The sequence below is a fragment of the Brassica rapa genome, chromosome A06, assembly GCF_000309985.2.
Source record: "Brassica rapa cultivar Chiifu-401-42 chromosome A06, CAAS_Brap_v3.01, whole genome shotgun sequence".
NCBI classification, from domain to species: domain Eukaryota; kingdom Viridiplantae; phylum Streptophyta; class Magnoliopsida; order Brassicales; family Brassicaceae; genus Brassica; species Brassica rapa.
In genome coordinates this window covers 6,713,857-6,734,274 of record NC_024800.2, presented here as the reverse complement: position 1 = coordinate 6,734,274, position 20,418 = coordinate 6,713,857, and the positions used below count along the sequence as shown (strand labels likewise).

The 20,418-nt window shown below is 39.8% G+C and overlaps 5 protein-coding genes across 6 annotated transcripts; all 5 read right to left on the bottom strand.

Annotated features, from left to right (window-relative positions):
• Positions 1–46: 46 nt before the first annotated feature.
• On the bottom strand, positions 47–1,455 carry LOC103872462 (50S ribosomal protein L20). The gene is made up of 2 exons (XM_009150864.2): positions 1,123–1,455; positions 47–403 (listed from the first exon to the last, which is right to left on the bottom strand). The coding sequence occupies exons 1-2, from the start codon at positions 1,438–1,440 to the stop codon at positions 209–211; spliced, it is 513 nt and encodes a 170-aa protein (XP_009149112.2). The 5' UTR covers positions 1,441–1,455; the 3' UTR covers positions 47–208.
• A 343-nt stretch (positions 1,456–1,798) lies between these two features.
• Positions 1,799–5,418, bottom strand: LOC103872461 (protein HIGH CHLOROPHYLL FLUORESCENCE PHENOTYPE 173, chloroplastic). The gene is made up of 14 exons (XM_009150862.3): positions 5,198–5,418; positions 4,486–5,098; positions 4,202–4,414; positions 3,902–4,106; positions 3,747–3,822; positions 3,494–3,629; positions 3,293–3,397; positions 3,086–3,166; positions 2,915–3,004; positions 2,704–2,769; positions 2,572–2,628; positions 2,405–2,482; positions 2,196–2,243; positions 1,799–2,093 (listed from the first exon to the last, which is right to left on the bottom strand). Exons 1-14 carry the CDS (start codon positions 5,347–5,349, stop codon positions 2,022–2,024), a joined length of 1,992 nt encoding a protein of 663 aa, XP_009149110.2. The 5' UTR covers positions 5,350–5,418; the 3' UTR covers positions 1,799–2,021.
• A 357-nt stretch (positions 5,419–5,775) lies between these two features.
• LOC103872460 (histone acetyltransferase HAC12) lies at positions 5,776–13,819 on the bottom strand. Of its 2 annotated transcripts, none has more exons than XM_009150860.3 (17): positions 13,221–13,819; positions 12,913–13,025; positions 12,605–12,719; positions 12,166–12,427; positions 11,740–12,087; positions 10,341–11,566; positions 9,822–10,118; positions 9,451–9,729; positions 9,166–9,294; positions 8,873–9,073; positions 8,651–8,793; positions 8,253–8,565; positions 7,998–8,137; positions 7,736–7,814; positions 6,904–7,296; positions 6,548–6,768; positions 5,776–6,376 (listed from the first exon to the last, which is right to left on the bottom strand). In XM_009150860.3, the coding sequence occupies exons 2-17, from the start codon at positions 12,957–12,959 to the stop codon at positions 6,262–6,264; spliced, it is 4,308 nt and encodes a 1,435-aa protein (XP_009149108.2). In that variant the 5' UTR covers positions 12,960–13,025; positions 13,221–13,819; the 3' UTR covers positions 5,776–6,261. The 2 variants fall into 2 exon arrangements, with proteins under 2 accessions (XP_009149108.2, XP_009149109.2); XM_009150861.3 differs by having other exon boundaries at positions 13,435–13,819.
• Positions 13,820–14,069: 250 nt separating this feature from the next.
• LOC103872459 (NADH dehydrogenase [ubiquinone] iron-sulfur protein 8-B, mitochondrial) lies at positions 14,070–15,899 on the bottom strand. The gene is made up of 8 exons (XM_009150858.3): positions 15,686–15,899; positions 15,277–15,346; positions 15,144–15,197; positions 14,985–15,076; positions 14,789–14,902; positions 14,628–14,695; positions 14,397–14,508; positions 14,070–14,308 (listed from the first exon to the last, which is right to left on the bottom strand). Exons 1-8 carry the CDS (start codon positions 15,737–15,739, stop codon positions 14,213–14,215), a joined length of 660 nt encoding a protein of 219 aa, XP_009149106.1. The 5' UTR covers positions 15,740–15,899; the 3' UTR covers positions 14,070–14,212.
• Positions 15,900–16,141: 242 nt separating this feature from the next.
• Positions 16,142–19,597, bottom strand: LOC103872458. The gene is made up of 9 exons (XM_009150857.3): positions 18,772–19,597; positions 18,577–18,706; positions 18,002–18,507; positions 17,842–17,922; positions 17,487–17,591; positions 17,267–17,380; positions 17,090–17,173; positions 16,941–17,012; positions 16,142–16,760 (listed from the first exon to the last, which is right to left on the bottom strand). The coding sequence occupies exons 1-9, from the start codon at positions 19,090–19,092 to the stop codon at positions 16,500–16,502; spliced, it is 1,674 nt and encodes a 557-aa protein (XP_009149105.1). The 5' UTR covers positions 19,093–19,597; the 3' UTR covers positions 16,142–16,499.
• Positions 19,598–20,418: the final 821 nt, after the last annotated feature.

Here is a 20,418-nt window from a genome sequence, read left to right as displayed (position 1 = left end):
AGGTCTATAACTACTTAGGTAACTAAGGTTTCATTTCTGAAACTAATAAACAAGAAGACAGAAATGCATTCTCTCAAGATTTGCGAAAGTTTAATAGTTATCACCAAACCGGCGTACATGTGATTCAGACCAAAAAACTAAATGGGTATGTGTCCCATTTGAAAGAGAACAAGAAGGGAGAGATGAAACTAACTTGTTCATATCATAACTAGGCATTAATGGAAGAAATGTCTAGTTTACGAGGAGCTTGGACAACGTTCTTGTTTCCAGGGAAGGAGTTGCGGGAGACGTCAACGAGTGCTTTGAAGCTGTAAGGCTCGTGCATAGATAACTCAGAGAGGACTTTACGGTTCAGCTGGATGTTCTCCTTCATCAGTCCGTGGATAAAGTTACCATAATTCACCTGTTTCATGCTTTAAACGTTGAGATTCCAGAATTTTCTTCAACAGAAACAGGGTACTGATCCACATATATTAAAACAGATGCAGAAGAGAGATATACAGTCATTAAACAATAGAACCAAGACTAGAAGTAAACAGAAGTCAAAAAGGGAGAAAATTTGAGGACAAAACAAACAAGGTAATCGAGTTAGATGAATATGTTTCTTAGGAGCCAAGGTCTCAGTGCGTTTGAAACAATTGACAAGAAAAGTATTGGTCATATCACCAATACGAAATGATTCACTTCTTTGAGCATCATCGACCTAACACATTCACATCCTTAATCTCCATTTAGATTCAGAGATCAAAACCCAAGCGAAGATAGTGCAAAACAAGCAAAATCTGAAATGCCCTTACTCTAGTTATACACAATAAGCTCTATTTCTACTACGTGGATGCAAACACAGAGAACCATAAAAATAATGAGAATACAGCAACAAGAGATCAACAAACTACACAGAGTTCTGTTCAGAAACCAAACTACAACTTGTGAGGTAGACGAAGACAGTAATCAAACACTCAACTTTACAAAAACAAAACACTAAAAAGATCATAAACCCTAAAATAAGATTGATTTCAAAAGTCTCATTTCTAATCTAATCAAAGGAATCTAGCAGTCAACGGAAGCAATCAGGCGAAACACCTAATCAGAAATTTGGGGGAATGCAAAAGAAGAACGTACACCGTGCTGACGAGAGCCAGCGTTGATACGCTCGATCCAGAGACCTCGCATCTCACGTTTCTTGTTGCGCCTGTCTCTGTACGAGTACTGCAGAGCTTTCTCCACTCTCTCCCTCGCGATTCTTATGCAGTTCTTCGCTCTTCCCCTGAAACCCTTTGCTAGCTTGAATATCTCCTTCTTGTTCATCCTTCTCCTCCTCTCTTCTTCCTTTCCTTCTCTCTCACTGTTAACGCCGCCTCTGTGTGTTTCCCTTTGTGTTTTTTCAGTTCCGTGTCGGGTCGGATCCGAAAGAAACCCGATCGCAATTAAATAACCCATGTACTATAATGAGGCCACAAAACTGAAAAAGCCCATTATTCAATCTAATGGGCCTCACTTCATTATCGCCAAACATAAGACACGTGTTGCCACGTCAGGAAAAAAACATTAACACGTCAGAGTCAAAAGAACGCTCCGGAGAAGACTTCGCCGGAAAGTTGCCTATGTGTCTCCGACGTCTTCATTTTTCGACTCTTGCGCCAAACCTTTGACAAAGCTTTGACGCGTACTTAAAGATCAGAGATGAATACGAGACAATCAGAAATAATGTCATGGTTGCTTATACTGTTATAACATGAGCGAAGATGCACGCTCTAACTGTATAAATGATTTCATTTTATAATGAGTGGTGTGTAATATAGAAAACAGACTTTCGCACCCTTTTCTTGTATTACACAAACTCAAAAGCTGAATATAAGACGACAATGTCACAGGAGATAGATAGATACCAAGGAAGAATAGATTCTTGTCTGTACAGATTATACAAGTACACGTATGTATATATGATGAATACAACAACAGACAAAATGGAATCAGGGATTCTTTTTTTTCCATTTCTGGATTGCGAGGGAAACTTTGTATCATGTGTTCTTCTCAAGTACAGATAAAGCAGGAGTCAGATAGTTGTTCGCCTTGTCTGGCAAATGAGCCACCTGAAAGCAATACATAGAGAGAGAGAGAGAAACAAGTAACTTTGTCAGATTATAATGTAAAAGTGGCAACTGTAAGTGTTCCTCTTATGGTTTATTCCTTACCAGCTCGTAGAGCTCTATTCCTTGCTCAGCCACGTATTCATGGCAAACCTGCAAGTGAAAACAAAAGTATGTGAGATATCCACTGTTCCGATTTCTTTTGTTTATAGGCCATAAAGACTGAATTTTTATTAGTTGTGGTTTCTTATATTATGAGTCAATAGTTGAATCATTTCTTCAGCTGTTTTTTTTAAATATAAACTGCAACTCACATCAAAGCTTTTGTTTCTCGCTGTTGAATCGTGCAGTGACTTGACACAAATATCAGCCACATCCGCGCAACTGATGCCCTGAAAATGATTAGATAAATTGCGCATTTGAGAGTTGAGTGAGTTCACTGGGACACAGCGTAGTGACTTGGGTTGTGACTGAAACCAACCTGAGATATTCTGTTTCCCTGATCAAATATCAGAGCTCGTTGACCGCCTGGCTCCTCCTGTATCAGAAAATTTGTGTATATAAGTCAATCCACAGACATATATACATTAGCTAAAACTCAAAGAAGAGTTACCTTCAAGGGACCGGGACGAATAATGGTGTATCCAAGGCCTGATCTTCTCAATGAATCTTCACCGGCCTGGAAAATTTTAGCGGACAGTGAGAGAAAGAGTAAGGAGATGTGTAAAGATACAAACCACTAACTCAAAATCTTTGAAAATGCGAGCCTAAAGACAGATCCAAGAGTTGTTACAATGTGTGTTTCAGAAAAAAAGCGGACTGACCCTCTTAGCTTTTAGCACTTGCTCCCTTCTGTTGGGTTCTACTCCAGAACCAGTACATGAAACCAAAATAAAGTCGGTTTCTTGACCCGCCTGCAGACAAAAAAGCAGAAAGTTGATACCTCTCCTGTCTTTCAAGCGATGAACTTAGCATTAAGTTGGAGTACTACTTACAGGCAAAGCTTTGATGTACTCGAATACAAGGCTAAAGCTTCTTAGATCTTGTTGTGCACCAGCAACACCATCAACTGGTCTCTGAAAGAGATAAAAAAAAGAACCCAATACATTGCTAAATTCACACACCAAGGAACGAAAGTATTTGGATAGGAATGATCAAACCCCCAAAAAAAAGTGCTGAATCATCCAAAAAGAGAAGCAAACCTGTCTTTTAGGCTCAAAACGTATTGTCAATGTATGAACGAGAAACGGATCTAGCGGTGGATCTTCTGGATTAACCGGACGGAAAGCTGAAAATGGTACCCTTACCTGTCCAACGAACCAAAGTTTTAGCCAGAGAAATAGCGCAAAAGAGGTAGCATGCCAATAATAAGTAAGAGAGCAAGACCATGATGCTTATCATACCCGACAAAATCCAGCTTTGGTAGTAATCCTTGCGAAATAGAGTTTGCTCTGAGACATATCTGATGATGGACCAGCTTCAAGGATCACAACATATGATCTTCCGTTCCCACCAACAGAAAGAACTAAGCCTTCGTACCTATTGATTATAAAAAAATAAGCACACAAAAGAAGCTAATGCTACCTATCCCCTTTCTCTACGTTTCTATGATTCAATCATTTCACAGAACAAGATGAGAATAAGGACGGTTAATACCTGTCAAGAGTGGAACCTAGTGGAAGTGATAGTTTCTTAGACAACTCAACATATCCTCCTCGGGTGAAAACATAACCTGCATTTGAAAACCCGGTTAAACCACCGTACACCTCAAAAGAATTTGCCTAACTCTCATAAGACTGAGTAGTGTGTACCTGAAAACTCAGCTCTCTCAGATTCGGTGAACTCAAACTTAGCATCCATCCCACCATCATATTTAGAAGCAGTTGTATCCTGAAAGTAAGTCCCTTGACGAACTTCCCAACCGTCAAGCGCCTCAGCTGACTTGAACTTCGCAATCAAAAGCTTGCTTTTGCTGCTTTTACCAGCTCTCAGCTGCGCCAGTCTATTATTGTAATCCTGCAAAGCACTCAAACAAAAAACACACACATGAATGATTACTCTCTCTTCTCAAAAAAACAAAACCAACTAATTGTTTAGTCAATCATATATACCTGAAAAGCCTTGGTGAGGTTATAAACACCCAAATGATCAACACGGACGAGGTCAGCAGTGATAGTAGACCGAGCAGTGGCGCAGTAAATGATCTTGCTGCAGCTTTCCACTGCAGACTTAAGCGTTGACGGTTCTCCCACATCTCCCACCACAATATCTACCGATCTTGGCAACATGCTTATCACTTCCTCATCCATTTTCCTCACCAACGCCTATAAACAGTAACACCAATACTTTACATTATACGAATCAGCATTTTATTTATTTAAATGTTAAATAGAACCTTGACGGTGTAGCCACGGAGCATGAGTTTACGGACGACGATACGGCCGATTCTGCTAGTAGCTCCAACGACTAAAACGGTGACGTTTTGAGCGCCGGGGACAGCGAACTCGCACATAGGCCCTTCTCTAATGAGAAGACTGTCGAGAGCGTCCTGCTCATCGGGTCTGTTCGTCCTCGAGATCTGACCCAAGCCGGAGAACTTCCGCCACACCTCGTCGAAGAGCTGCCGCGATCGCCGTCCCAAACCCACGGGATTCACATCGTCGAGTTTCAGCGGCGGCGGAGACGGAGACTGAGTCTGCGGAGGCGGAGGAGGAGGAGCGACATCGAGTTTCTTGGCAGCCGTCTCTTCGCCTTCCTTTGTAGCTGTGGTGACGGGTCGGTTTCTGGGCTTCTTTTCGCGGCGGTTCTTGTCGGAGGATGGAGTCGGCGGAGGTGGAGGAGAAGAGGAAGATTGAGCCCTAGGGATTGCGATCTGGGACCGATCGTGAAAATCCCATCTGTGGATTCTGCTGAAACTGTTGCCAAAATTCGAACTTAGAAACCTCCTCGCTTCAGTCGCTGCCATGTTACTCCCAACAATACCGCCCACCATGTTTGAAACTCTGTTTCTACACCAAAGAAACAGAGAGCTCGAGGTTCAATTTTTTCAAGCAAAAAATATTATTTCAAATACTCTAAATATTTTGGATAATTATTTATATATGTATATACACTTGTTATATGAATCTTTGCATGCTAGCCTGTCACTTAGAAGACGCTTCTTGGTCGAAATTGTAAACGGATAACGAAAGTGAGATTTTTTAGAAAAATAAAAACAATTAGAAGAATAAAAAATGGTTGGATCGGAGGAGTTTGACATATCAGAAGGAGAGAGAGTGAGGGACGAGGATAGAAGATGACCACATAATCTGCCTTGTACGTTTTTCGACAGTGATATGACTTGTGAGCCAATTAACAAGCCACGTACACTCTCGCTTTTCCTCTTCTTTTTATTTTCTATTAATAATTTACTTTTCTTGGATAATTTAGCATTCTTTTAATTTTTCGATAATAATTTTACTTTTCATGGATAATTTAAAATTCTTTTTATTTTTTATAATAACTTATTTTTTCATAGATAATATAACCGGACAATTCTTTCAAATAACATTTTTTAAATTTTTGTCACAAAATAATTCTCAAAAAAAAATGACAAAAACTTTAAAAGGTTATCCTATGAAATTTCTCTAATTTAATACCAAACTTAAGAAATAAAAATCCGTAGAATGTCGTGAGAGCGATTACCTTGTTAAAACCAAAACCTATTCCAATTAAGGATGTGAGAATGTTATTAACACAGTGAATTCAAAAATGTTAACAGACGTCTCCCCCCATATACACTCTCTTCATCTTACTTGACTAGAAGAAGTTATGGTAAGCAAAAACAGAGAAGTTATAGTGTCATTGAATCACCATCCAGATCAAGCTACTGAACTGAACTAAAGAGTCTTGAAACCTAACAACCAGAGCATAAGATCCTTCTACTAAAAATGGGCACCCGAGAGCTTGTGCCCCAAGTTAATCACCACCATCATCATCACTCCATGACTTGTGACAAAAAAAAATACGAATCTATCTGTTAAACCGTTATTGGGTTTGAATCCATGCTTCTTCACTAGCTGGTAATATTCACATCGTTGTCTTCTTCTTCAAGTGAATTACCTTTCGGAAGGAAAATTAGATTTTCGCTTTTGTTTATATATCCTAAATCAAATAAATATATGCAACTGAATCAACCGGAGGTCCCAGCGACTTCTGCGGCTCTCTGTCGCACCATCTCCATGACGGCTGCCCTGCGCCGTGATTCTGATCGCTGCTGTATCCTTCTCAGATGTTCCTTCAGCTCCCTGAATAGGGAGATTCACAATGATCAATACAAACTATACAAACCATTCCTTTTAAAAGCTTTACAGCACGAAGACTCGGATAAAACAAAGGGTAACTAGTGAATAATCGAGATCCCACAAAGAAATTAATTGCAAAAGTGTTAGACAGGGATAGAAGTTAAAAGAGATTACCCGCATCGAACTACATCGCAATTTGATTCATTGCAGGCCCGAGCGTGGCTTTGCAAGAGATGCACCATTTTCTTGCACCGATCACAGCCTCCTCCAACACGTATTTTGCAATGGACGGCATGTTGAAATAGCCTATTCACATAGCGGCAGTTGGGATATTGACAATCTTTAGCAAGACGGCATTGTATCGCATGCACCAGAAGATCGCGCATTATCGTGAACTGCGAAAATTAAACAATGAAAACGTTACTTCATAGAAGTTTCGGGAGCTAAACAGTATATATCTACCTAATAAGCAGCCTAGAGCAAAAGAAGAAGGTGCAGCTTTTTCGAAAGGAGAGAATATCTTTTAATACCTGCAAGACTCGCAATTGCCTAGCTTCTTTATTCTGAGCATTCTGATCACCTAGTGACGGACGATTTGTCAACTTGTGAGGATGATTAACACAGCCTTCTCTACTGTAACAAGCATTGCATACATCGTAGTCCGGGCAAACTTCACAACGCCAACCTTGACCACTTTCGATATCGAGGTGACATGCGTTACATGTTGCGACAAAAGCAGGAGCAGTTGGATTGTGCAAATGATAAAGCACCATCATTGAGGAATGTTTTGCCCGCCTCAGTGTATCATACTGATAATGGTTCCCTTGACAAAGACTCAGGAATGCTTGCCTCGTATCAAAAAATTCACTTTCAAGTATCGCATCTCTATCCGTGGTGTCTGCAGGAATATCGGTGATCTCAACCTACAAAATACACAAACAATAAATAATCTCATGATATAATATAAAATACAGAGACACATGAGACTAGACGAGAGAACCTCTTCTCAAATTCCAAAACTATATGATACGAGCTTTGCAACTATGCTTTTGTTCTCGTAATAGGAGCTGTTGCTAACTCGACAAAAAACAAACAAACTAAAGACTAAACTAAGCAACCGTTTTAACCCTAGTGGCTCTTAGAGAATAAGGTTAATTGTCGGAACATGATATAGGAGACATTATAGTGTTTAAGTTAAACTAAACTAAAACCTAACCAAAAGTACTTTTATCCTTAACTACGGATAAAATACACACCAAAACCTTAATACTACAATAAAGAAAGGAAATAGACACAACACTCAGGTTCTTTCGTCGACTGTATGTTAAACCGTAACGTGTATCACAAGTCAATGTAACTTACATGATACAGTGTATGTTGATTCTTTTGATTAACAGGATGCCTTTCTTTGCCCCATCGTTTCAGTTCAGCCTCATAGCACCTGAAAGGTTGAATAACGTATCAGAGATAGAATCACTCTATCAGGTAAAATACACGCATGGGTTTAGCAATAGGTCTCTCTCTTCCAAGAAGATAAAAACAACAGCTTCCAAGTTATACCAACAAAAGCGCGGGAAAGAGAAAAAAAAGAATTAACTAGCAAAAGAGGCAGGACAATTCTTACCCGTCACATAACTGGAAGTCTTTGCACTGGCTGCAGACCCAACGATTTCCAGTTACCATCAGTGTACAGCAATGCGTGCAACAAGGCTGCAAGTGAACCATGATAAAATCCTCCTTCATGGGGCGAATGGTCTCACCAAGCTAAAAACGTACATAAACAACATTAACAAGTAAACACAAAACCAAGCTAGACAAAAGAGCCGAACTACTGAAACTCATATGCAAGAGAGGAAGGGTGCTAGAAAGAAACGATTACTTTATGCATTAGCAGCTGATCTATAGACATATCCCTAGACAGATCCGACTGGCCGGATCCTTTTAGAGCCCTTTTTGTAATGGGTTTCTTCAGAATTCTTTTCTTATTTCCCTTTCCACCATCATCTTCATGACACATTTGTTGTATGATATCCTCTGCTGCACCTGGCCAATAGTCACCATCGAAATACGGGAGCCTAGCTGCCGTAACCTTAGCTCTACATTCACCAATTTGCAAGAAAAAATGGTCATACAGATTTGTAGTTCCCACTACAATCCCTTCCTTTGCAGCTTTTCTCAACATTGCTAAGTACCTATACCAGGAGCAAATGGAGGATGTAAAAGATTTTATCATTCGAAAATTTTATGAAGAAAATAACCAAATGCAATTGGACTGACCACCCCCGTAGTTTATCAGACTTTGGCGTTTTCTGAATTTCTGGATGGCAATATAGGATATAGTCATCACCCTTCAGTGGTGGACAAGCCCATATATAGCAGCTTGTGAAACCACGCATTTTGCAGTAATCCAGGTAACCAATCTGAAAAAAGCATCAATGCATACCCTTGAATTCTCCATGCAATGTAAAGACACAAGTCTTGGTTAAAACCTGGACTTACTAGAATTTCTTGGTATACAAAAGTGCGCAGAGCCTCTCCATAAGCACATTTAATCGCAGGTCTAAAGTATTTCACAGAATCCAGATACGAGAGATACACACGACGATGATTAGGAGATGAACATTCGGATCCAAATTCTTGGACATACATCCCGAACAAGCAAACTTCTACACCTTCAATCTTTTGGAATAATAGAACCACCTGGCAAAATAAAATTTACTGTTTGAAGAACAGTATCATGAAAATGTGAATGTGAAGTAAATACAACAGTGGTGTGCGTGAATCATTCTTACCTTGGACTTGTATGGAAATTCTGTGGGGAAATTATCCTCCCTAAAAATTTCAAGAAATCGAGATTTGACTTCCAGCTTCTTGTCAACGGATAGAACAACTCTAACAACAAGGGATTCAGCAGTAGGAATCTGTCAGTGGGAGAAAGAAAAGGAAAAAAAAAGGGTGACAAAACAGTAAACTTCAATCCATCGTTTCCAGAGAAGCACAATTTAATTGAAGATAAGACTCAGAGATGCAAAATCACATGAAACCTTAAACCTTGTACAAGTCAACCGCGAGATTACCTCATCACAAATTTTTCCTTGAGCCCTGGCTCTCTCAGTCCTTTCCTGCTCCAGCCTTTGAAACAACCGCTGCTCTATATGGTCACTGAGAATCGTTTTTGGCAGGTCTTTCGCTCCAAGAACAGCGCTTTGAAGCAAAGGCTTTCTCTCATTGTGCTCTACCTCAAGTATATAGCAATTCGGGCAGGTGTACTCAGCTTGCCCCCCATCATTCCTTCTCCCATTAAATAGAGCACATATTTGATGCTGCCAGGCCTCACATTTATCACACTGGACCCACTGCAAAAAATATGTAACGCAATAAAAAAACTAAGAAAACCTACAAGGTGAGAGGTACATGACTATAAAAATTTACCGAGTGGATAGCTTACCCATTCTTCAGTCTCTTCATCGTTTGTCTTTTTCTCGAGTCTTGCCTTCGGCATCGAAGTCCCTTCAGCGAGTATAGTGTCTCCTCGGGATCCATTATAACAGGGAATACAAAAGTAATGCCGATGTTCACCAGATACAACTGTATAGTACATCGCATTTCTTTTGATACGAGCACCACAAGGAGTACAATAAATCGGTGGTGGCTCGAACGTAAGCTTCTCCACCGCACATAACTGGCAGGAATTCTCACTCATCGAATTCTCCATGGCCTGATTCTTTTCTGCATTGACTTTATTCTGTAGACAAATAGAAATTATATGACAAGTTATTCATCAGCGAGCACATACTTTCAGATAATGTGGAGAGAACTGTTTAACGGAGCATCTCAGTTGCGCTCTTAAAAATTCATCCTGAACAAATAACAACTGTATAACCAATGCCACGAAGAGTAAACAAAGAAAAATCAACGAATAAAACTTGATTTTCTCTAAACTTTCGAAGTAAATAAAGTTGCACACCTGGCCAATCCACTGACGAAGACCACGAATATGTTCTCTCACTTGTTCGGGAGTGAAAAATTCAGTCAAAGAAACACCCTTTATCTTTGGGTTTCCAGATTTTGATGCAACAACATAAGCAGACTCCACCAGAACTTCTTTCTTCGTCTCTTGCTCCATTTTTATGTTTTCTTGCTTTGGCGAGGCACCAGATAGATCATGTTGACCTGGTTCACTGACAGGCCTATGCTTGGGATCATTTTCAAAAGCTTCATGCTGTTTCTCTTTGATGCCGAATCCAGCTTGAACAGAAATATCAGAAATTTCTTCTATCACTTCCACGTTCTCCGACTTCAATACCGCATGTGCATCGCTGTGCCTATGATCCTCTCTTTCAGCATCCTGAGATAATTCTGTTTCTGTTTTTGAAACAGTGGAGCTTTTACAACTTTCAGTATCAGAGACCACTGGTTGAAAAGACGGCTCCACTTTCAACCGTTTTGATGAAGCTTGCAAATTATCTAAAGTGTCAGCACAGCCAGGGGCACTAGAAACAGCTCCAGCAGTAGCGCACAGTGAATCATTTGATACTACATCTCTGTTCACCGCGATGCTTTTGTTTTGTGAACGGGCCTGGAGACGCGCATTAGCTTGTTGCTGATTGTAGGTTCTTCTCACTGGTACACAGAGGCGGCACCGAATATTCTTGCAGGTTTTAAAGTGGATAATCAATGACTTTGTGATACCACAACGCGAATACAAACACCGAGGTTTTACACAACTGTCCATGTGACTCCATAGTTTCTGAACAGTAACGCAATTTCGCTCTGTGCACTTCCCTACTGGCGGTTTGCAGGACTGTGCATGAAGTAGAAACAAGAGCCATCTCTGTTGATATGCAATAGAATTTTGCAGACTATGGGATTCGGATATGGTAGAAGTATGATTTTGATCAATAACAGACCCTTCGGTCAAATTATTAGGTTGAGCTTCATCTATTCCGGTACTTCTTCGACGGAAACCCTCCTCAGCCTTCTGTTCACTTGACATACCATTAGAATTTTGAGTGTTTTCCTGAGACTGGGAAGGCCATTGACCCCGTGGACTGGGTTCTAATTCTACTCCAACAGCAAGATTTCTAAAACTGTTCTTAGGATCAGAACCTATATTCTGAGGGCGTAACATTTGCTGAATCTGTCGGATTCCTAATCCAAAGGTGTCAGGGTTTTTTGTTCTATAACCTTCCCCTGAAATATGAAATCACATGCTTTAGATATTACAAGTATCACAAGCGCAAAACCTCAGGAAAGAAACATACAGTATACATATTAAATCAGATTATCAAGACAAAAAATGAGAAAATTACGCAGCTTTCGTGACAGGGATGTTATACAGGGATGTTATACAAGGATTAGGGTACCTGGCTCTACACTTTTTTCGTTCACTCCAACACCATCATTTACAGAGATATTGGACACACCAGCCGGTTTTGGTTGCATGTCAGGTCTACGGCCAGCAGTCATTTGGTTTGAAAACATTTGAATATTTTGACCACCAATATCCTGCCTTTGCTGCTGTTGCTGAGACTGAAGTACCATCGTGATCTCAGCAGAAAATCCATCACTGTTGTTATCAGTACCATTGCTAGCGAACCCAGGTATAGGAATCATCTGGGCAGTACTTCTTTGAGAACCCAAGGATGCCAGGTTCCCTCCGGAACCAAGAGAAAAGTTTCTCGATGAATGTTGGTATCCAGTAGAGACATTGCCTGCAAACAAATTGCTAAGGTGTCAGGGACACATGAGATGAAAAGGATCTATGAGCATTTTATAACGGGAAAAAGAACCTTCATGCATGCCACCAGCAGCTAGAAGGTTTCCAGTGTTCACAGCTGTACTTGTGCTGTTGTTGTTTCCAGCTACTGTAGCATCAGCAGAGGTTGTAACCATCGAACTAGGATTACCCGCTGCGTGTGATAATCCTGGAGTAGGTATCATCGCTCCAACCGAAGAGGAATCAGCAAGTAACTGATTGTAGTTACTCATGTATCTGCTTTTCATTAGGGCCATAATCCGAGACTCAAGGGTTGACCGGTTCACGTAATCCTCCTGTAGTATAAGTTGGAACGTACCACAAACGAAAACAAATATTTCAAGCAAGGACATGAATCAATAGGCTGCATCTAGATGTCAAAAAGCATCACTCAATCTTGTTGGAATTTCACAAGTAAACCGAATCATAAACGCTAACTACCAACTTTAGACACGGCAGATATATTGAGATACCTTTGAGTTAGCCATCTTATACAGCCCTTCCTCCAAGCGTCTAGCAACCTCCATACACTTTGCCTTTGACGCAGCATCAACAGGAGAATGTTGCCGTTGCAGTAGAATGTTGAAGCTGGAAGATCAAGGAGGTTCAGTAAACACTAAAATATAAGGTCATAAGAAACAAAGAAGATATACAGTAACGCAGCCAAGAAAGTAATCAGTTCGATCGTTGCGACCACAGATTGAGATAACAGTAACTCAATCCACTATAAGCAAATATAAGATGGAAGTAAACAAACATAGGTGAAAGGTTGAAGACTTACACAAAGTTTTGCATGTACTGCCGGAGTTTCAGGTTATCATGGTCCATAGGACCAGCGATGTTACGTGAAGGCCCTCCACTAGCACCAGCACCAGATGAAGCAACAACTAAATTCTGCATTTAAGAATTTTATTAGTCTACAGTTGAACTAGAATGATAAGAGTCTAAGACTAGAGATGATCAAAGCATTGCAATAACCAACAACATTGGATGACGATAGCGAGAGGAACAACAAGAAATCAACCACATTAAACCAAAGATACATTCCCACAATTATAAATTAAAAAAAACACAATAACTCAATCCGACCTCGAAACTGATGCACAAAGAAACAAACTCTCGCTCTCTCGAAAGGTGACGGAAACAAAATCGTTACGATGATCGAGACCACGAAACGCAGTAGAACAGAGGCAATAGAGAGTCGGTGATGATCGAGTGTCGCACGTGTGAGTGAACTCACACAATCCAGGAAGATAAGGAGACAAAATAAGGATCAAACGAGCAAGTGTGAGAGATTACAAACCCTAGAGGCGAAACAAGAAGGAGAAGCCGAAGATATGATCGGTGAATTTTCGAAAGATCGGAGAGGTTTCCGCCGGGGTCGGAGTTCTTCCAAGATTTTTTAGGGCGATTTTGGGGATTTTCTTCTTCTCCTTTTACCTTTTTGGGGATTTTCCGTTTTTTTATTTTTATTTTGGAAGTAGTAGTACTAATTAGTAAGCAAAAAGACAGGTTATATATAACATTTTTACCTTAATTAATGGTTTCTTTTCATTACATACGTGTATATTATTTTTTGAAGGAACCTAGCAAATTTACTTGGGTTAGAGGCACCCACCCAATTAGCACCATTTGATACTACTAGAGCTTTGTCCATTGTAGTACTACTGCTTTCGATTTTCAAACCGGCAAGGACACGTACATTAGCTTGTTCCTCAAGGCAGGTCGTGACTGGCCTCCTTGCAGTTTTTTTTTATAGTGGCTAATAAATGCCCTTTGTGGGAGGACGACTACGAACATACAAACACCGAGGTTCAACACAGCTTGAAACAGAAACAAGAGCCATCTTTGCTGATTTTAGAAGTCGTGACTGTCTCTGTTTCTTTTCTTCAGCTACTTTACAGCAGTACTTTACACTAGGCTAGAGAGAGTAACAACTCCATGTAATCATAACTTCATATTCCAAAGTGTTCGGTATGGTATTTATGGTCCAATTTAAACCGTAAACAAAACCAACCCCAGTTTTCACATCAGTATCTTTATTCAAACCAATAAATCAGGCGAAAGACCTTCGGAAACATTCAGCGGTAGAGGCTCTCCGACTTCAGATTCTCGGCAATCTCTGTCTCCCACCGATCTCCATTCTCAAGAAGCTTCTCTTTGTCATACAAAAGTTCCTGCAGCGTTTTAATAAAAAAGAAGATTCAGATACACATCTTAACTTTAGGATCATGGACAAATGGTATGTCTCTATCTAGTCTTTACCTCATGAGTCTCGGTTGCAAACTCAAAGTTGGGTCCTTCGACGATTGCATCAACAGGGCAAGCTTCTTGGCAAAAGCCACAATAGATGCACTTTGTCATGTCGATATCATACCTGTGTACAGCTCCAAACCATCACTACATTTACACTATGAAATGTACATAACCAGAGAGACAAGACAGTGTCGGAAAGAAAGCATATGGTTAATGAATGGTGGGAGTTTAAGTGGAGACCTAGTGGTTCTGCGGCTTCCATCTTCCCTCTCCTCTGCCTCTATGGTGATTGCTTGAGCTGGACATACCTGATGAAAAGGAAAAAAAAACCCAGTATCCCTCAAATTTCAGGTGAATTGTGATGCTATGGTACGAGTAACATAAGACTTTTAAAAACTTACAGCTTCACAGAGTTTGCAAGCAATGCAGCGTTCTTCCCCAGTTGGATACCTTCGAAGAGCGTGCTCACCACGGAAGCGAGGGCTCAGTGGACCCTTTTCAAAAGGATAATTGATCTGCATACAGGACAAAAACTTCAGAACTCCCAATATGTTTCTTTCAACCTAATTACAAAAGTCAGGGAAGACTGTCACTCACAGTAACTTTTGGATCAAAGAAGTACTTGAGGGTCAGCGACAAACCCCGGACCATTTCAGTGAGAAATAGAGTGTTCATGCTCCGCTCAAAGACTGTAAAATTAAGAACCGTCAATACTCATAGAAAGGTAGAAAAGTGTGCGTGGATCAAATAGCTTACCAGTGCTCCAGTCCTTGGAGATCTCCTTAGCAAGTTGCTCAGCTTCTTCATCATCTGCAAGTTATAAAGGCAAACCATTAATTAGTCTAATCATATATGCCTGAAACAAGAGAAGAAATATATATATATATACCTTTATTAGTGCCATACGATATAGCACGGGATTGTAGCGCAGAGAGATGAGGTCCCTGCCCTGAAAAAACCTATAATCAAAGACAAGGCAAACGTTAAAGAACGTAAAAGTTAACTACAACAAAGGTTGCTCTCAGTTAAAGGACATGTACTTGCAGAGATTGAGCTAAAACATTACCATCAACACCACCCATTCTACCTTAAAGGAAGAGTAATGACATATACAATAATAAAGCCTCGTGATGATAATCAACAATAACAATAAACTAAATTTTTAAAATCTGTAGCCAGTTCCAATTGGTGTTAAATTAAAAATTCCAAATTCCACCAAGCTATAGACCAAAGATGCAGATTGGAATGGATGGCAACACTAAGGACATAAAATGCAAAAAGAGTCAAAAGATTCATACGAGATGTCGGGCGCGGAGAGCATTGAACGACCTGCGAGCTAGCAATGAAGCCATTGATGGAGCTCCAAATATCAAATTTAGGTCTTTCACTGGTGTTACACACTAACCTTGAACACGATGATACACAAATAAACCCGAGAAAGTTCGATCTCTCTCACAAGGACAAGGGCATGGACACGAAGAAGACAACAAAACTCGGATCAGATGTTAATTTACAAATTTACCCTTATTATTAATTGTCATAACCGGGGAAAATCAACCTTACATCAAACCGGATTTATTTTAATTGGTGTATGACACACACATTCCAAGTTCTCAAGGTCTGGACCAAACCAAACCAGACCATTGACCACTGTTCACAGTCAGACAAAACACAAACTGTTAACAATTTGGTTATCACAGATTCAGTTAAATGTGTGAACTTTTCAACAGAAAAGAGAAATAGAATCAAACTAATTTAGAAAGCATTACCATGAGAATGGATCATGGATCTAAATTACTAATATGAGAAAAACACAATTTTTAAAACTTCATGTTTATCGTTAACCGGTCTTCTTGGGTTTCTCTCAGATAATAAAAAACATAACTTGATAGTACACAAACCTCCACAGGTTCTATTTACAGACAAGGGATCTAAAAGTGTGTTCGTTTCAAGCTTGCCCATGTCTGTATCTTCTTCATTAGCACCTTAAAATGTTGTTCCTTTTAGGGTCTTTCTTCATATTCACATGGCTGAAGTACTGAACAAGGCATAGAGCGCCATTGACCCCCATTGTTGTTGATCTCGCCATTTGAAGTTGATGTGGGTATTCCCTCAAGTTGATGTTCTTCGAGATTGTTTCTTGGTTAACTTGAAAGGACTCCAGCTTTTTCTGCGTTTTGATGTCTCACAGAAGAGGCCAGAAGCCATGGCTTGTTGAAGCCATAGCTCAAACTCTTCCTCATCCTCGTCCATCATCTCCACATCAAGATCCCACGGGAACCTGCTTGAGTTTGATCTCTGTGTTGTCTTTTCCAAACCAACCATGTTCACGTGGAAACTTGGTCTATGTGTGTTTGGTCTACACGCCATTCCCTTCAATGGAAAACGCAATTATATACATATCATCATTTTCACATACTGTAATAAGTTTTAAAGCTAGATCCCAGTCACTCGAGTAAAAAAAATACTTTACTGGATTCTTGATATGTCTTAGTCTAGCCAATTGTGAACAGAAGTTGTAGCCCATTACTGGTAAAGATTCAGAGCACCAACCTGACATATAGCCCATTCTGAGACATCAAAGATCTTGCTCTCGGCACAAACAAAAGCTCGCGGTATTTCAATCTACGGGGCAAGACAAGAAAAGAGTTAAACAAGCATTACCAGTAAACAAAGTAGGAAGAAAGAAGTGTGAGACTAACCTTATGTGCTTTCTCAAATACCAAAGTCCCTTTGTGTTCAACCCATCCGTCACCATCTTTGGCTTGATGATATTGACCACAGTCCTATTAATTTAAATAAAAGCAATAACCATTTAACAAAGAGAAAGAAAAAGATATCATGCAATTGTAAGGAGAAGTGGGAGTGAGTTAACTAACCTGACACCATCTGGCCTTTGCCTTACTCCTATTGGTACATACCCAAATGTGTGAATTACCGCACTTAGTACAATGTATGCGCCTTGACTCTTCTGATCGATAATCTGGACCATTCTGAAAAAACAATTAAAAAAAAAAAATGTTCATCAACTTTTTATAAGAAAAAAAAAGAATAACACATAAGGCATAAGAAATTTCAGAACAGACTGTATCAACAAACCTGATGCGAAGAAGCATGTGATGTCTGACAGACAGTCCTGGTCCTAGATTCTTCTTTCTTCAACTGCTCATCGTAATCTCTCCTCTTAACAGCATCAGAGAGAACCTGAAAATTCATCCTTTTCATGTCTAGATATTCATAATAGAAAGAAAATAGCGTCCGATTACAGCATCAAATCTGAAAACTACCTAGTATGTTCTAAAAATCGGTATAGGCGGCTGGTCTTAATATCTCATGTATATGATTAAAATCAGTTTAAACCGTTCTAAATCGGTTAAAATTGATCTAAATTTGTCTAAATTTGTTAAATTAAGCAATAGAGTCAGTACAAATCCGCAAGTAAGCTGAAAACTACCTCATAAGCACATTGAAGTTTCTTGAATGATTCACTCGCCAAAGGACTTCCTCTATTCTTATCCGGATGAACCAGCATTGCCTAAGAATAGAGAAATAGAACCACAAAAGTTAACTCATAGCCAGTAGAACATACAAAAGTCAGCTTCAAAACAACATACCTTCTTTCTATACTCTTTCTTAAGCACCGCAGCATCAATCTTCTTATGCCGAGGGAACCCCAATGCTTCATAGTGATTCAAACTATCCAGTATTCTTTTCATCTCATCAGCTGAACCCGTCTCTTCCACACTTACTACTTTAACACTAGAAACCTCCTTCAAGTCACTAACAACAGTTGCCGGAGACGCCGGCTTATTAGCCGACTTATTCTCGTGAACCTTCTTCTCTGGTACTTCTTCAACAGGAGGAGGAGAAGGGTACTCAAACTCTCCTGGAAACTCCTCCTCTAGCACAGTTTCAGGCTTCTTCGGCTCCTCCGGCTGTGCTTTCTCACTAACGCTATCGCACCACTGAAGAAGACGAATGAATACATCGTTGGACAAGAAGGCAAGATTCATCGAGAGAATAACTCCAGGCCATCCAAGTCTGACATTGACAGAGTAAATCGCGTAAACCGTGGCCATAAGAACCACAACTCTTGCGTGATTCAACGAGAACAAATAACCTGATTCAAAAGAAGTTGAGAGAAATTAAACAAAAGAGTAAATAAGAAAAGAAGTATATTGACACTTGCCTGCAACTATGAATAATGTTCCGGTGATCCAAAAGTTAGCGTACATCCACATAATCAAAATCCCAAATAGTCCTACAATGAAGATCCCCGGAGTGCAACCTAAGTACACAACAACAGCACCAGCAGCTCCCTGCAATGATAAAAAAAAATCAAGAACGACTCGATTAAGAGCAGAGGGGTCTAAGAGGGTCTTACCATACCGAGGAGGACATAGACCAAGCAAGAAACTGAAGTCAGGCTGAGAAAGCAACTCCACATGATGAGGAGCAAAGCAGCTGAGCCGAACTTGGCACTGGACTGGAAACCCCTCAAAACGCAGTCTTTCCAGTAAGAAAACGACAAACTAAGCAGCCCTAATAGCTTCCCGCATCCACTGCACACTAGTGGCCAGTGACGCTCCACGAAAGCTTCCGTCTTTCCCCCATAACATTGCATTGCAGCACAAACCCACGAGCATAAATGTTTCTGAGACTGCAACCACTTCCAACCTTGCTTAACCAATCCTATATCCTCCATTACTAAACAAAGATTCTCAAACCCCAAACTCTACCTCCACACCTCAGATTAATTGATAGCCTTCGTGCTTATTGGCCATTACAAGATGTTCGGTAGCTAATTCAATTGCCTACCCCTCTTCCTAAAACGCAAAACCCTAACTTTATCCAACAACAATCAGTCTAGTGCACATCCTCAAACCGGATCAATAAAGCCTAACTAATCGCCAGTATTTGCCGGTGAAACAGCTTCGTTAGAGCATCACCGCGCACCGACAAGCACTCCCCAGGTTCGGTGCGTAGAGAGAGAGTGAAGAAAAAGTAAAAGAGATGAGCTTTAGTTAAAGTAAATGGGTTACTAGTGTAAAGATAAGCTCGGGAAATAGGAAACCACAAAAAGAGCTCATGGAGGAAAAGAAAAAGTTGGAAACTTTTAAAAGATTCAAAAAAGTTCTTCGGAGAGAGAGAGAGAGAAGAGGAACGCAGATACAACAGTGGCGTATAAAGACAGAGATTAGAGACGAAGGCAACATTAAAATGAATTATCTCCTCTCATGCCCCTATATCTCATAACACAATCTCAAAAGGACCCTTTTATTCTTTTAATTTTATATGTCAAACGAAAAATCATAAAATTAAAATGAAAACGTTAATATTTTTTATTTGATTTATACAATTTGATAAAAATATTTCAAAAATCCAAAAACCTTGTTTTCTATATTTTCGAAAAAATCATTAAAATATGATTAAAAACGATTTTAAAATATTTTTTTTTGAATTTGAAAAGTATAGAATTTAAATATTTACCCATGGGTTCACTAATCCATAGGGGGTTTAGAGTTTAGTTTTGATAACCGAGAAGGATTTGATTTGGGTTTTTAGATTTTGATTAAAAAAAGAATTATAAAATAGGGGTATAGGAAACTCTAAGAGCCCATAGGAGATTTGGCATTTTACATTTGGGGCACGCCAGAAGTTGCCTCCATTAAAATACTTTACCTTTATACTACTGTTCTTTACTTCTTATCGTTTTGGACTTGGATTAAGTGACATTAAATTCGTGGGCCCCACATCCCAACTGAACCGTGCTGTTTTGACCAGACCGAGCTGATGTCAATCAATCGGACAGGACTTGGTTTAACCTCTCGGTTAAGACTCACTCAAAACTCAAAAGCACTAGAACTAACTAAACATAGAGATCCAATGTTTAAAAAATCTCTAAGCTGTTAGTCAGACGCCTTGGAGCATCTAAAAAAATACTCTATATTTTAGAGTTTTGCAAGACTCTATATTTAAAGTTTCAAAGTATTATTCTCTAAAAACAAAATTTCATATTTAACTAATAGAG